This window comes from Dendrobium catenatum, unplaced genomic scaffold, assembly GCF_001605985.2.
Source record: "Dendrobium catenatum unplaced genomic scaffold, ASM160598v2 fragScaff_scaffold_1271, whole genome shotgun sequence".
Classification (NCBI taxonomy): domain Eukaryota; kingdom Viridiplantae; phylum Streptophyta; class Magnoliopsida; order Asparagales; family Orchidaceae; genus Dendrobium; species Dendrobium catenatum.
Window position 1 is genome coordinate 628,992 of NW_021319733.1, and position 11,765 is coordinate 640,756.

The 11,765-nt window shown below is 37.8% G+C and overlaps 1 protein-coding gene across 1 annotated transcript in view; it reads left to right on the top strand.

The window, feature by feature from the left end:
- LOC110100838 (gamma-tubulin complex component 4) overlaps positions 1-11,173 on the top strand; it is a 79,978-nt gene extending 68,805 nt beyond the window's left edge. Inside the window, exons 15-16 of the mRNA XM_020828529.2 lie at positions 10,531-10,653; positions 10,738-11,173. Of these exons, the coding sequence (XP_020684188.1) occupies positions 10,531-10,653; positions 10,738-10,800 (186 nt within the window). The 3' untranslated portion in view covers positions 10,801-11,173. The remainder of the gene's footprint in view (positions 1-10,530; positions 10,654-10,737) is intronic.
- The last annotated feature ends 592 nt before the right edge of the window (positions 11,174-11,765 follow it).

Genomic DNA, 11,765 nt, shown 5'->3' on the forward strand with positions numbered 1-11,765 from the left:
AACAATAGTTGGTTTTTTCCTACATATTAGTAGATTTTTTCCCAAGAATAATATGTGCCTTGATGGGGATCTTCTATCCACTGTTGATTTTGCATAGTTTGCATTAATATACCTTTCAATTTATAAAGTATTCTTCTTTTTATAGAGAATTCTTTTACCATCACTTAATTTAAGATTTTTTTAGAATTTTATAACCAGCTTGAAGTTGATACTCTTTGGATTTGTGCATGAATTAACTGATGAAACTCATTACAAATGCGATGCATAGATAAGAGGATTGATGGATGATACTTTTATTCTATAAAAAAGGTGTTAATATGTGATTAAAGTAATTACGAGCATTATCAATTCAAAATATCTTGATGTTAGCATTTTATTATTTTGTATCATGGCAGTGAAAATGCGTTGAATAATGTTGATATTAGATTTTTTATTAATGAGATATACTTGCTTTCAAGTGCAGTCATCGATGAAGGATTTTCAGATGTGTTGGGGATTTTGAATGGCCCTCAAATATCAGAGTGAAGAATTAGATAAGGATTAGAGGATTTATAATCACTTTTAGAAAAAAAAAAATCGAGATAATGTTTGGTAATTTCACTATTCTCTCAATAAATTTTTTACCATGTTTACATTCAAAATAGAAAAAGAAAATAAACATACATTATAGGATTTTGAAAGAGAGATGCCTTAGCCTATAATGATGTTTCCAAATGAGTTTTATATTAAAGGTAGGAATGAAGAAAGATGACAAGTGAATTTTGTCTTTAATATGATATAGCCCATCATTTTTTCTATCTTGCTTAATCGTCTTCCTTCTAGTGAGGTCATAGGAAACACAATGATTAAAAAAAAGTTGTCTTGCAGTTGTTGTCTTTAGTAATTTTATGGGTTGATAGAAGATTTACTGCAAGATCCAGGAAAATGTAATGCATCACTAAGGATAAATGTGGATAAAATTGAAATTTGTCCTTGACATACAATAGTTATTGAACTATGGGCACTTTTATTCTTCTGTTGTTAGGTAGGGATTATAAGTTCCAAAAATGTTAGTAAGTTTGGTCATATGGTCAATGGCTCTTGAATCTAGAATCCAGGTGTGAGGGAAAATATTTAAGGCACTGAAAATACAAGAGTTATAAAGTCATATCATTTTAAATTGGAGAGTATGATCCGAATAATTTTTTAAAAGAGTTGAGTTCTTGTGTTTGTCAATTTTATTTATATTGAGCTCTTCTGATTCAACAAGGAGTATACTTTTTAGTGGCCTTTTTTTTTCACCATAGCTTGGCTATTTTTGGTGGTGTTTTCAATATAATTTTTTGATGTGTCTTTTGATTCTTGCAATAATTACACCATAGATTATTTTTGGAAGAAGGTTTGTCGTTCTTTAAGAAAAGAGTCTATCAATAAATCCCTTACCTTGAGATTCGATTGTTTTCATGATGGATACAAGAGTGTCGAGCATTACCATCCTTTCTTATTATGCTAGTATGAGAGAAAAAATCTCATTTAATGATTGTAGGATTTCTCTTCTTAAGATTTGAATGCAAACTTGGTCGATATCATATTGAGTCTTGTAAAGAACTCAAACACTCTTTCTTTTTCTGCAAATTACTTGAGAATTACCACATCATTGCAACATATCTTCTTGAGATTTGGTAATAATCAATTTAAGCTAAGAAGCCTTAATTGCATTAAAGTACTCATTAACAGGAAAGCCAGCTTGCTTGGTTGTTAAAATCTTTGTTTTGATCTCATAATTGAGGGCAACATGCTTCATTTTTTAGTTTGTATGATGGCATATCACCTTCTTTTGTGATAGAGAGAAACATATATGCCCCACTAATTTCAAGCATAATGGTGTTTCACATGTTGTCTATATGCATAATGCAATCGATGAGAGTTAATGCGACAAAAAGGATGATTCATGAACACAAGGTCGCATGTGACGAGTTTGAAGTGCCTCGATTGTAGTCAGAATTACTCAAACATTATATATTTGTGAAACAGGTTGCATCGAGGTGTTCAGCGCATAAAATTTATTATGAAGGATCCTCTCGCATGCAAGACGACAAAGAGACAATGTGTACGACGATGGGTAGCCACTACATTGCGTAAAATCATCCAAAATGATGTTTGATCATGAAACGAACTAAGTCGTTCATCCAACACATTAAATTTACCCAAAGGAAGACCTCTCACCATCAATTCAAGCAGAGGTGATCGAAAACGACAGACTACGAGTGACACAACAAAAGGTAACCTTGCACAACCTAGCAGCAGTGGGCCGCACCCAGCTCGCCAAGCCTCTCTGTTGACCTGCTGTGTAACAAAAAGAAAAAAAAAAGAAAAAGAAAATCCAAATCTTACCTACTCCCTGCAGCCCCACGTCGCGCCTCGCACGACTGCCTCTGTCGTCGCCACTCCTCGCACGACTCGACGTCGCCTCACACACGATCGCTCGCACGACTTGGCGTCGTTAAAAGCGAACGAGGAAGAGGCCTTCGGCCTCCTCTCGCGATCCTCTCTCGCAAAAATCCCCTCTCGCGATCTCGCTGCCTCTGCTCCCTCGTTCGACTTCTCCCTCCGATCTCCTCCCCAAGCCGAGCTCGTCTCCTCCTGTCGGGCTTGATCCCGATTCTCTTCCGTCCACAGAGAGAGAGAGAGAGAAAGAGAGAGAGAGGAGTTGAGATCCTCACCTGAAGCCGGTCTCTATATTCCTCCTCCGACCCCGTCGTGGTCGTCCGACTTTGCTCCCATCAACGACTTTCCATTCCTGCGGGATTGGAAGTTACGACATTTTTGATCGGAGGCAACAACGTGAGCTCGCTTGCTGAGAAAGGTAACTTTCTCTCTTTTGCGTTCTTCTTCAGCCAAATCCCGGAAATCAGCCGAACCAAGGGATTTGGTAAATTCGGGATTTAAGCCGTGAATCCTTAAATCCGAGATTTACCCATCTCTGGGATTTAACGCATGCACCAAAAAAAATGATACTATTTATATTAATTTTAATTAGCTGTAATTAATATTAATTAATTAAGCTAATTATAATTTAATTATTTTTTAATTATAGTTAATTAAAAATTATTTCCAATTAATTGTAATTAATTAAATTTAATCATAATTAATTAGATTATTTTTAATTAATTATTATTAATTATAATTAATTATAATTAGTTAAATTTAATTATTATTAATTGTAATTAATTAAGGTTAATAACAAAGTATGCTCGTACCATCACGCCGATTACGACGAGGCGAACAGTCGCCTCTCGCTTTCTTACCTCGTCATGCGTGGCGAGTCAGTGGTCTACCCATGCACGCTTTTCTTAGCGTGGTGGGAAGGGCAACTGGCGCGACACCTACGATAAGGTGAGCGAGCAACCTCCGCTCTTTTATCTCGACTAACGTGTCGGGCCGGCGGTCTACCTATGCACGCCTTTATTGAGCGTGGTAGGAGGGGCGACCGGTACGACACCTGTGTTGAGCTAAACGAGCAACCTTCGCCCTCTTATCTCGACTAACGTGTCGGGCCGGCGGTCTACCTATGCACGCCTTTATTGAGCGTGGTAGGAGGGGCAACCGGCACGACATCTGTGTTGAGGTAAGAGAGCGACCCACGCCATCCTGTCTCGACATGCGTGTCGGACCGGCAAACCACCTAAGCACGCCTTTAGTGGCCGTGGTAGGAGGGAAACCGGTTCGACGCACACGGCGAGGCCAGGCGAGCCTGGTGTACCCTTTCTTTGCGCGGCCGGAATGATTTATAAGTACTCCCGGGCGGGGGGCAAGCAAAGAGCCAAATGCCTAGTCGAAAATATCACTAGGATCCATTCTCAAACAATCTCCTGCCAGTAAGGACGTGGTACGTGTCCTCTAACCGGCGGTCTGCCGCTAAATGGCCACCGCAGGATAAACGGTTACGATGACCCGGGGCCCTCTGAACCGCGTGGTTTCGCCGCCAAATGGCACCACGATATCTCGGTTATGGCCAGAGCCAATACGCTCCTTACTGACATCAAATCCTTGAGATATGAATCAATAGGATATGATCGATAGGGCACAAAGCCCTCTGTCAGCTAAGGTGGATTCAAATTTGTCCCCTTAGACAAACATCCACCCCAGGTCTACAAGGTCCCCTTGGACGAAGCAACCCATGGCTGCCGACAAGGATCCTTCTGTCAGGTTGGGTCGACTACCTCCTCTGACTAAGTAGACCAGGGACCACGATGGCCCGGGACGACGGAACCATGGGATCTTGATCGGGCCCATCATCCATTTCCCCACCATCCGCTTTAAGTGCTAGATGGTGCAATTCTTATTTCTAAATATCGAATCCTTCGAATTCCAAACTCCCAATCCTCAATATCCCAAACCTATTGCTGCTACTATATGCCAGATAACGTGTATTCTATACGTATCTGACTGATGACTAGCCTTAATCGAAAGTTCTCTCTCGTGATCGGGAGGGGTAATTAACTATAGGGGCTTACGCCTATAGGAAACCAGAACTTAGATCATAAAGTCCTCGCAAAATGAGGGCGAAATCTCTGGGTAATGTCTTATCTACAAACCCATCTGCCTTCCAAAATTTACCTCGGAACTTATTTTGTTAAAACTCCCCCTCGCCCAGCATAAAAAGAAAAGCGCGGCGGGGAGGCCGGGGCAGAATTTTCGGAGCCCACACTCTCAACCACAATCTCCACTATATACAACCCGACCTACCCACCTCATCACACTCCAGGCTAACTCATGCAAGCTCCCCCTTCATATTCTCCTCTTACAACTCTATCCCTAGTAGCCCACCTCTTCTGCACTATAGTTGGCCACCTCCCTGCTTGTTCGATCCTCCTAGCAACCCAACAATCCTCGTCACTCAAGCCTTCTATTCGAGCTCCTCGTCATCATCCAAACTATCCCATTGCAGCTCCAGCCTGCACTTAATAACTCACCCAACCCCCACGCACGAACACCAATCGTCCTTAGCCCATCTTCTCCCATCTCTATCTGTTCAACCTCACCTAAACTGCCTCTCACAACCTCCAACAAGCCCCACATGAACTCAACTCTAGCTCCTCAACCCCACCGAACCTCTCCTCCATTTGCAGCAAAATCTGGGCCATCCATTAATTACTTAGCACGATGAGATATAATCACTTACGTTGTTCCAACGTGACAAGGAAATTCCTAGTTCGTTGATGCATGTGATAAACCCATGCACCCACCCTTTTTGTGGTGTGGGGGGATTGAAGATTATTGTCGTAGTCTCATTTGTCATCAACCATGTACGACTTCATTTGCCATCAACCATGTACAACTTGGCATGGTGGGTAGGTCTAGACTCCCTAAAATTTCTCTTATGCTAGGGAAACATCAGGAGGTTGCTGAAATTTCGCAAAAATTTGAGTCAAATAGGACTAGTAAAATGACTTGCATGACTAATAATGTGACATAACAAAAATTTTAATGTATCATGAGGACAAAAATGAGAACACCTAAAATGTAATATTCACTGCTTCAAATGAACAAATAGGTAGGGGATTATTAGACCGGTCCTTACGAGGCCAGCAATCGTGTATAGCAGGTGGAAGTTCTGCTTGTAGTAATAATGCCCCTTTTGGCATGGGGAACATTTTCAAAAGGGAGATGGGGGGAAATTAGTATGAATGGGGTTGTTTGAGAATTTCATTATGTTGTGCATGCTCTAAGTAGTTTTTACCTAGGGTTCAGTTTTCTTTTATGTTGTGTTTGCTGAATTTAGGTTGTTCTTAGGTTGAGTGGGCTCTAGCTGTGGGTTAGGGATTTGGGAGAGTCGGATGTTCCTCTCCAATTGAAGATCCAATTGTATTTTGTTTTTCTTTCATAGCTACTTCAATAAAAAGGGATTCATTTGCACTATTCTCTATATTTTCTCTTGTTATTTGCTTGGTGGCTTTGCTGAAATTCAATTTTAGCCAACGGTTAATTATTTTCTACAAGCACTTCTTATCAAATTGGTATCGGAGCATTACATCCGGATACCTATGGTGGGAAGAAAGGTAAGAGTGTTGGAAGAGGAGATCCGACAATTGAAATTTGATTTTATGTAAAAGATTTCAAATTTTGAAAATCAATTTTCATTTGTCCACGAGAAGATTGATCGGAAGTTTGCCATCATAGAAGAAATGATGAGGAAGATACTCGAGGCCCAAACCAAAACGACATCGTCGAAGGTGAGAGGAGCCACTGACGGTCAAAGGAGTGGGGGAAAACCTAATGTGATAAGGAGAGGGGAATATCAGAAGCTGTAGAATTTGGAGGGAGATAAGGGAATGCCTCCCTTAGAGCATATTCTTAGAAAGGAGACGGGTAGTGTGTATAGGAGAAAGGCTTTTGATTTTGAAAGGGCTGTGTTGTTTATGATAGAAAATGTGCTTTTTAAAAGGAGAGGGGTTGATAGTGATTGGAGGGGTGTTGAATTTGAAAAGAAAATGAGGGGTTTTGAAGAAGGGATTGGGTACAATCGTGGAAAGGATTATTGGGACACTTGGGGAGGATCACCCACTTGAGGAATGGGAGATTTTCGAGGAATCGGACGTAACGAAGGAGATCAAAGGTGAGGAAACTTAAGATGGCTATTTTTGAGAGAGAGGATGCAGATGAGTGGATCAACAAGATGGAGAGGTATTTTGTCATCAATGTGCTGACGGAGTAGGAGAGACTGTCGGCAGTTGTCTTGTGTTTAGAGGGGAATGCATTGGCATGGTATCAGTGGAGAGGCATGAGGCGGCCCATACGGAGCTGGAAGAGAGTTCAAGGATTTATTGTTAGAACATTTTCCAACCAGTAGGGGATGTGACTTCTATGAGCAGTTCTTCGCTCTGATTCAGGAATGATTAGTGGTGTACCGCGATAAGTTTGAGTACCTTGCTAGCCAATTGTACCAACTTTCGGAGACTGTAATAGAGAGGAACTTTATGAAAAGACTCAAACCAGAGATCCGGGCGGTAATTATGGTGATGAGGCCTCATGATTTGGGAGAGGCTATGGAGCTAGCCCAATTAATGGAGGATCAGAAGCACCTAGAGAGGGGGGGGGGGGGCAGAGACAGTAGCTCATAGCCAACATTGGGTATCCCTCGAGAGAGGAGAAACCTGTAGGAGGGAGAATCAGAGGAAACTTCAAGAAGCTCACTGAGAATAAGCTGTAGGAGAAGAGGTTGAAGGGACTGTGTTTCAGTTGTGATGAGTGGTATACATCGGGGCACAATTGTATGGACTGAACTCTTCAGGTTCTCACTGTCTGTGATGACGAGGAAGCTAAGGGAAGTGGAAGTGAGGTATTGGTATACTCTACAAATTGTTTTAAATGAGAATTTCAAAGAGACTAAATGAACTTAATATCTCTCTTATCTAAAACAAAAGGAATCTACATTGTATTTAACGATGCTTGATCCACAACACATAGAAATAGACAAAAGACATATTCTAGGCCTCAAAATGAAATTTTGCACATCTAATGATAACAAATACTTGCACAAAAAGCCTTACATGCATCAAAATATAAATTTAAAAATTCAAGCATATCAATGCGAGAAGCGTGTTGGCGCCTTGAGAAGTATGCAGGACATTGGGAAGCATGCTATTGCCTCAAGAAGCTTACCACTGCCTCGAGAAATATGTGACAACTCATTGAAGCACGTCGCTTCAAGAAGCATGTAGTAGTGTCATGGAACTTCAAGAAGCGTTAAGACATTGAAAAGTGGTTCTACCTCAAAAAGCGTGTAACGACATTGAAAAACACTATTATTTTAAAATGAAAAAGCTTCCAAATAGAAAGTGTGTGAATACTCAATGCAAATGCATTGTGTGATTGTACTAAAAAGAGAGCAAATAGAGTTGACAATGTTCAAATAAAAAATATGAATTATTTAGATCTCTGATGATGATTCTGTTGATGATAATTATCAACTGGAGGGCGTTAACTCTCAAAAATCAAATTCTCATTTTGTAATGTAAAAATATTTTTAAATGACTTCAATGTCATCCCCAATGATAGCCATTTTGAAAATAAATCTCAATTGGAGAAATCAATTTTTAAAATCCCTCAAAATTTTAAAATTCTAAATATTTAAAATGAAATTAATCATCCAAACCTTAAAGAAAAACTCATTCACCCTCTGTAATAGTTTGACGATGATGATGAATTCAAAAATAACTCCAACTCACAAAGAGCAAATGTCCGGTCAATAATATAAATAAGATTTATCATCAAACAATCTCCCGTTAGTAAATGATATGGCATGTGTCCTTAATCGGTGGTTTAGCCCAAATGTCTCCAAATGATAAATGATTATAACTGAAGCCCTTTAACCGGCTGGTTTGTCCCTACAATTCTACTATATTATGATCACAACCAAAACCCTTATATTCTCCAATGGCTAATACCTTTAAGTAATGAATCATATGGTAAACTTGATACTACACAAAACCCCTTTGTTAGCTAAGACGGATTTGAATTTATCCCTTAGACAAACATTCACCCCAAGTTTGTAAAGTACTCTTTTACGAGCTAACCCATTTCTATCAATAATGATCATTCGGTCAAATTAGGTCATATTAGGTCGACTACTTCCACCAACTAAAGATTTTATAGATCATGATAACTTGGAATGACGTAATCATAGTATATTGATTGGGTTCATCATCATTCCCCTACCATTCTCTTTAACCACAAGCTGATAAGTTTTAAATTTTAAATATTAAATTTGTTTCTACTATATGATAGGGTATTAAGTGTCTATCTAACGACTAGTCTTAATCGGAAGAAAAAAAAATTGTTATCGGGAAGGATAATTAACATAGGTGCTTTGGTCTATGTGAAACTTGAACTTGAACTCAGATCTTAAATCCTTCACAAATGAAAACGAAATATATGGGTAGTGTTTTATCTCTAACCAATCTCCTTTCAGAAAATTTACCTCGGAATTTAATCCGTTAAAACTCCTCGGGATCACGAGAGATCGGGGTGCCAAATTTTTTTGGAGCCCACACCACAGTCATGCCATGATCATGAAATTCGCTTCATCCCAAAGTACATATTTTGGGCCTTAAACTTTGTAGGAGGATCCATAAGATGGTTTTCACAAATTTGGATCATTTTAGATAATTTTTCCCATTCAGATAATATGAGTATTATAGACCTTGAAGTTCTTTAGTCTAATTTTCACTATTTATGATGGTAAACTTTTTGGAAGGGAAGTTGAACAAACCAGTCATAGTGAAGAGAAACTCAACAAGAAAAATAAAAGAACAAATGTGGAACATAGAAACCCTAATCTCACTTTGATATTATATAGAAAACTAAAACGGTAAAAATAAAATCATTTTGAATTTTATTACTTGATTATGTACAATATGTGGAAATATTTATTAACTTTCCAAAAGGCTTACATGCAAATAAATCAAAGCTTTTTACAAAAAAGAAAAGAAGTACCCAAGAGGGACGGACAATTGTAAATTTGTAATAGGAAGAGACACACGTATTGCAATCTAAGGACCATAAGAGAATCAATCTAATTGTTATAATCCTAAAATCATATCTTTAATGATTCTTATCAAGATTGGCTAACTTGTGAGTCACATAATCCTTAAATTATTATTATTATTATTATTATTATGACATTTAATTTTTTTTTTTTTATAATTTTTGTTGCTCCCTAGCCCATATAAGAAAGATTGAGGGTTGTTAGGTTGATAGCCAATCATAAAACTAATGAAATGTATCCAATTGAGCCTAGCATTACAAAATGGAGGAAGGGGTGGTGTATGGTTCTCTAGCCACGAATAACAATTGTCGCCATTAGTGAGAACTTGGCATTGTTTGTAGGACTTCTCTCTCTCTCTCTAGGTATATTGGGGAAATGGTGGAGAGAGAAATGATGTCATCCAACTTGTGAAGCCTCCCCTCTTCAGAACCCCTTGAAAGTCTACATATGAAAAAAAAAATTGCCAAACTAGAAGTGTTCAGTGCTTATTTCATAGAGAATTAAAATTAATCTCATGGCAATCGATGAGCAGTTGTGATAAGAAATGTTAGAAGTGGGCAATGCTTAATCTGTTATTAATTTAGATTTCTTGGTTCCATTAGTATTACAATCGGGCCACCAATATGTAAGGAAGTCAAATGTTATTAATCCTAGTTTCAATTCGTAAAGTAGAGACAAATGATTAAGTTTACTTTTTATTGTAATTTGAAGTCATGTATTCAGCTATGAAAATAATCTCTTTTTAATATATGAGTCATCAGGCTACGGATGTCAACTTTCTGGATTTTGCAGACTACCGCCATTTTAGAGCACTATTATTGTACTCATTTTAAAGCATATTATTTTAAAAAGTTGTCATGATTTGGAAACCAATTTTTCAGTAATTTGTGCAGGATTACCTAACGGTGTTTTTTCTTTGCCTGCTTTACTGGTTCGACAAAAGAATAACTCATTTGTACAACTCACCCTAAATCCTTATCGTACTCGTTGTTTTGCATCAGGAATTTAATAAGAAGTCGAATTCTCTTTACACTATACTCCGTAGTAGCCGGCTTGCCGGAAGTCAGAGAGCGCCATTTCTCAGGCAATTTCTTATGCGTCTAAATTATAATTCCTTCTTTGAGGTAAATTCAAACCTTTTTCTTTCTGAAATTCGTAGTTTTACTGATAAACAATGGCTCATTTGTTCTTCTTCACACAATAAATAGGCAACTGCAAGAGGGGTGTTAAATGTTGTTAGACCACGTCCGAATTTTACTTCTCTTGCCTAGAAGTGTTTTTGGAATTGTTCTTCGAATATCAGTAAAGAACAGATTGCGAAATACTTTTTGGGGTTTCAGCTTGTTTAATTGATGATAGAGATTTGCTGCACTGTTCTTTACTTTGGTGAGTTAGAAGACTTTCTGATCTATTGCTCGTTAGAGGATAATCAGGACAAATACAAGACGTTTGCTCAATGTAACAAGATCTCCAGGTCCTGGAAACTGCATTTGTTACAAACTAAATCAGGTCTTTGAATTGTTTCATCTGATCTTGTTTTCTTGTTTCTAGCATGCTTTTACATATAATGATATTATTGTATAATTCTCTTGAGTGATGGATAGCTTTATGTCGTTATATATAATATAAAAAATTTATCCTTAATTTTTCATGTAAGTATATATATTATAGAAACTTTGTTCTCTATTAAATTTGAAGTTCTCTTTGCTCTCTCATTTGAATTCTTTACTTCATTGATCTATTGGTATGGTTAAATGTTGAGAGGTCTCACTTGTTGAAACAATAGCTGAAGGCTTGAGATATTATAGCATTAATGGTAAGAATGTATTTGATACAACTATTCTTGCAGTAGTAGTTTTTTATTGCGAGCCCACTTAGAGCCTTGAATTTCAAATTGAGCTTAGGTATTTCACTGTCCAGCCTTAGTTTTGAGAGGGCCAGTCTTATTCATTTTATGAATCCTTGGCTTCACAAATCACAAATGTTGTTTTAAAATGAGATGGTCAAGCCGAAGATGATATTAATGAAATCGTATTAGAGAATGCACGACATTGCTTGTATATCTTACTAAATTTGCTTAATATCTGAAGGAAATTTTATTTCACTCAAAGTCTATAGGACCGATAACTAATTAGTATTAACATTTATTTTATTTTATTTATTAGTATTTGCATAATATATTTGCATGTAAGAATCGTTTTGAGAAGAATTTGGAAGTTTTTTTTTTAATCAAAAT